At 52.4% G+C, this 1,804-nt stretch overlaps 1 protein-coding gene across 1 annotated transcript; it reads left to right on the top strand.

The window, feature by feature from the left end:
• Positions 1-506: 506 nt before the first annotated feature.
• Positions 507-1,797, top strand: LOC128277085 (uncharacterized; the record flags this gene model as incomplete). Its single annotated transcript, XM_053015533.1, has 4 exons — positions 507-524; positions 602-767; positions 837-976; positions 1,042-1,797. Coding segments are annotated over exons 2-4 (1,051 nt in total), but the record flags the coding sequence as incomplete, so codon positions are not given.
• Between the last annotated feature and the right edge of the window lie 7 nt (positions 1,798-1,804).

Raw genomic sequence — 1,804 nt, 5'->3', positions numbered from 1 at the left:
AGCTTCATATGATTTAGCGATAATCTGTCTCAAATATTTGACGGTCACCTAGCGACAATCGTTTCTATGCCTTTGCACGCGGAACCGCATGGTGTTTCTTTGGTCGTTTGAAGAAATACCGTTCTGCTGGAAAGTGTCTTTCTTAGAACTTTCATATGCTTTGGTGTGCCCTTTGCAGCTAACTGAAGCCAACCGAGTTATGGACCACCGTCGTGTGGGAAACCTTAGGAGCGCGCGCCAACCGAATGTCCGAGCGGAAACGAGATGACTTTCGGTATCGTCACACCGGACTGGATATGAGTGAAGAACATAGCAAAATGGTGTGTAGCGTCTACCGGCCGGAATACGCGTCGTATCGAATGACCGGCCATTGGGGGGCTTCTGGGTTGGGACCGCGGAGTAACTGCCAAAGTAACCGGTTTATTAGATGTAACAGCGACCAGTTCAATTAGTTTCTTTTCGATTGCGGCCGTCGGCAGACCTCCTCTCGGCGGGGTTTCTGAATTTACGTTCTCTAACAATAAGTTAAGCACCGCCTCATGCTCGATTGGTGATTGACGCTTTACAATTCAAGTGTTTATTTCTGCCACTTTTGTCACAGATCGCGAGGCCATGATCGATGAAAGAACCCCGCTAACGACGGGGCCCCCGTCTCCCTCGCCGTTCGTTTCGGGACCATCGGGAACTGTGCACCATCTGAAGGCACACGAAACCTTACGCGAAAGGCAGGTTCGCACGTTCCAGTGTTGGATATGTTCCGCAATACTGTAAGGAAGGAAAAGACTCTCAGTTGGTGGTCATCTGCAGAATAACGAATCACTCGGTTTTCTCCCTAGCGGTGCGTTTGTGCTGGCAGTCGTGATCAGCATCAGTTACATCATATTCGGCGATGCAACGAAACCGCCGTTCGACGAAGGAAACACCACGGCAGCGGAATTTCCAGAGCTTTTGAATCTCATCAGCTTTCCGCTGGCCGGTAAGTTGTCGTGTCTGGATTACGCCCGATAAACTTACCATTTCTTCAACACCCTCTTACCCTAGATGAACCGACACCGGACTGGAACGGAATGGACGTAAGTGAGGACGACAAAATGGCCGCCATTGCCGAAGGTGAAAAAGCGCTCGGGGACAAGGAACTGTTGGAAGAGACCCTTTCCTCGCCACCGGTGAAGTCTCCTTCGTTTCGGCATCAGAAATCCATTGGTGCTACGGTAGCTGCTCGAATGGCGGCCAAGCTGGGATTCGTTGAAGATCGGGCCACGAAGGCACTGGTAAAGAGGATTGGCTTACGCCGCAGAGGATGCGTAGGACGTGGTCCAGTGCTCAATGTGCCACGGATGCAGTACAAGGCACAATGTGACTTCAACTCCCGTTACCGGAGCGCCAACGGGACGTGTAACAACAAGGAACACCCGTATGAGTACGGTATCGCAATGATACCGTTCCGCCGTCAGCTAAACCCGGACTACGCCGATGGAATCTCGGCACCACGAGTTGCCCGCGATGGTGCTGAGCTGCCCAGTGCGCGACACGTTTCGCTAGACATTCATCGCCCTTCCTACCACAACGATCCATCCTTTTCCGTGATGCTCGCCGTCTGGGGTCAGTTCCTTGATCATGACATCACCTCGACAGCGCTGAACCAGGGCATCAACGGGAAGCCGATCGAATGCTGTGACCCTGGGCAACCGCAGCATCCAGAGTGTTTTCCTGTTCCGATTGGACCGGGTGATCCATACTTTCACCAGTACAACGTTACGTGCATGAACTTTGTGCGTTCGGTGCCGGCACCGACTGGCAGCTT

Source organism: Anopheles cruzii, unplaced genomic scaffold (assembly GCF_943734635.1).
Source record: "Anopheles cruzii unplaced genomic scaffold, idAnoCruzAS_RS32_06 scaffold03787_ctg1, whole genome shotgun sequence".
NCBI classification, from domain to species: Eukaryota; Metazoa; Arthropoda; class Insecta; order Diptera; family Culicidae; genus Anopheles; species Anopheles cruzii.
The sequence above is the reverse complement of the archived record's forward strand: the minus strand, read 5'-3'. Positions and strand labels throughout refer to the sequence as shown.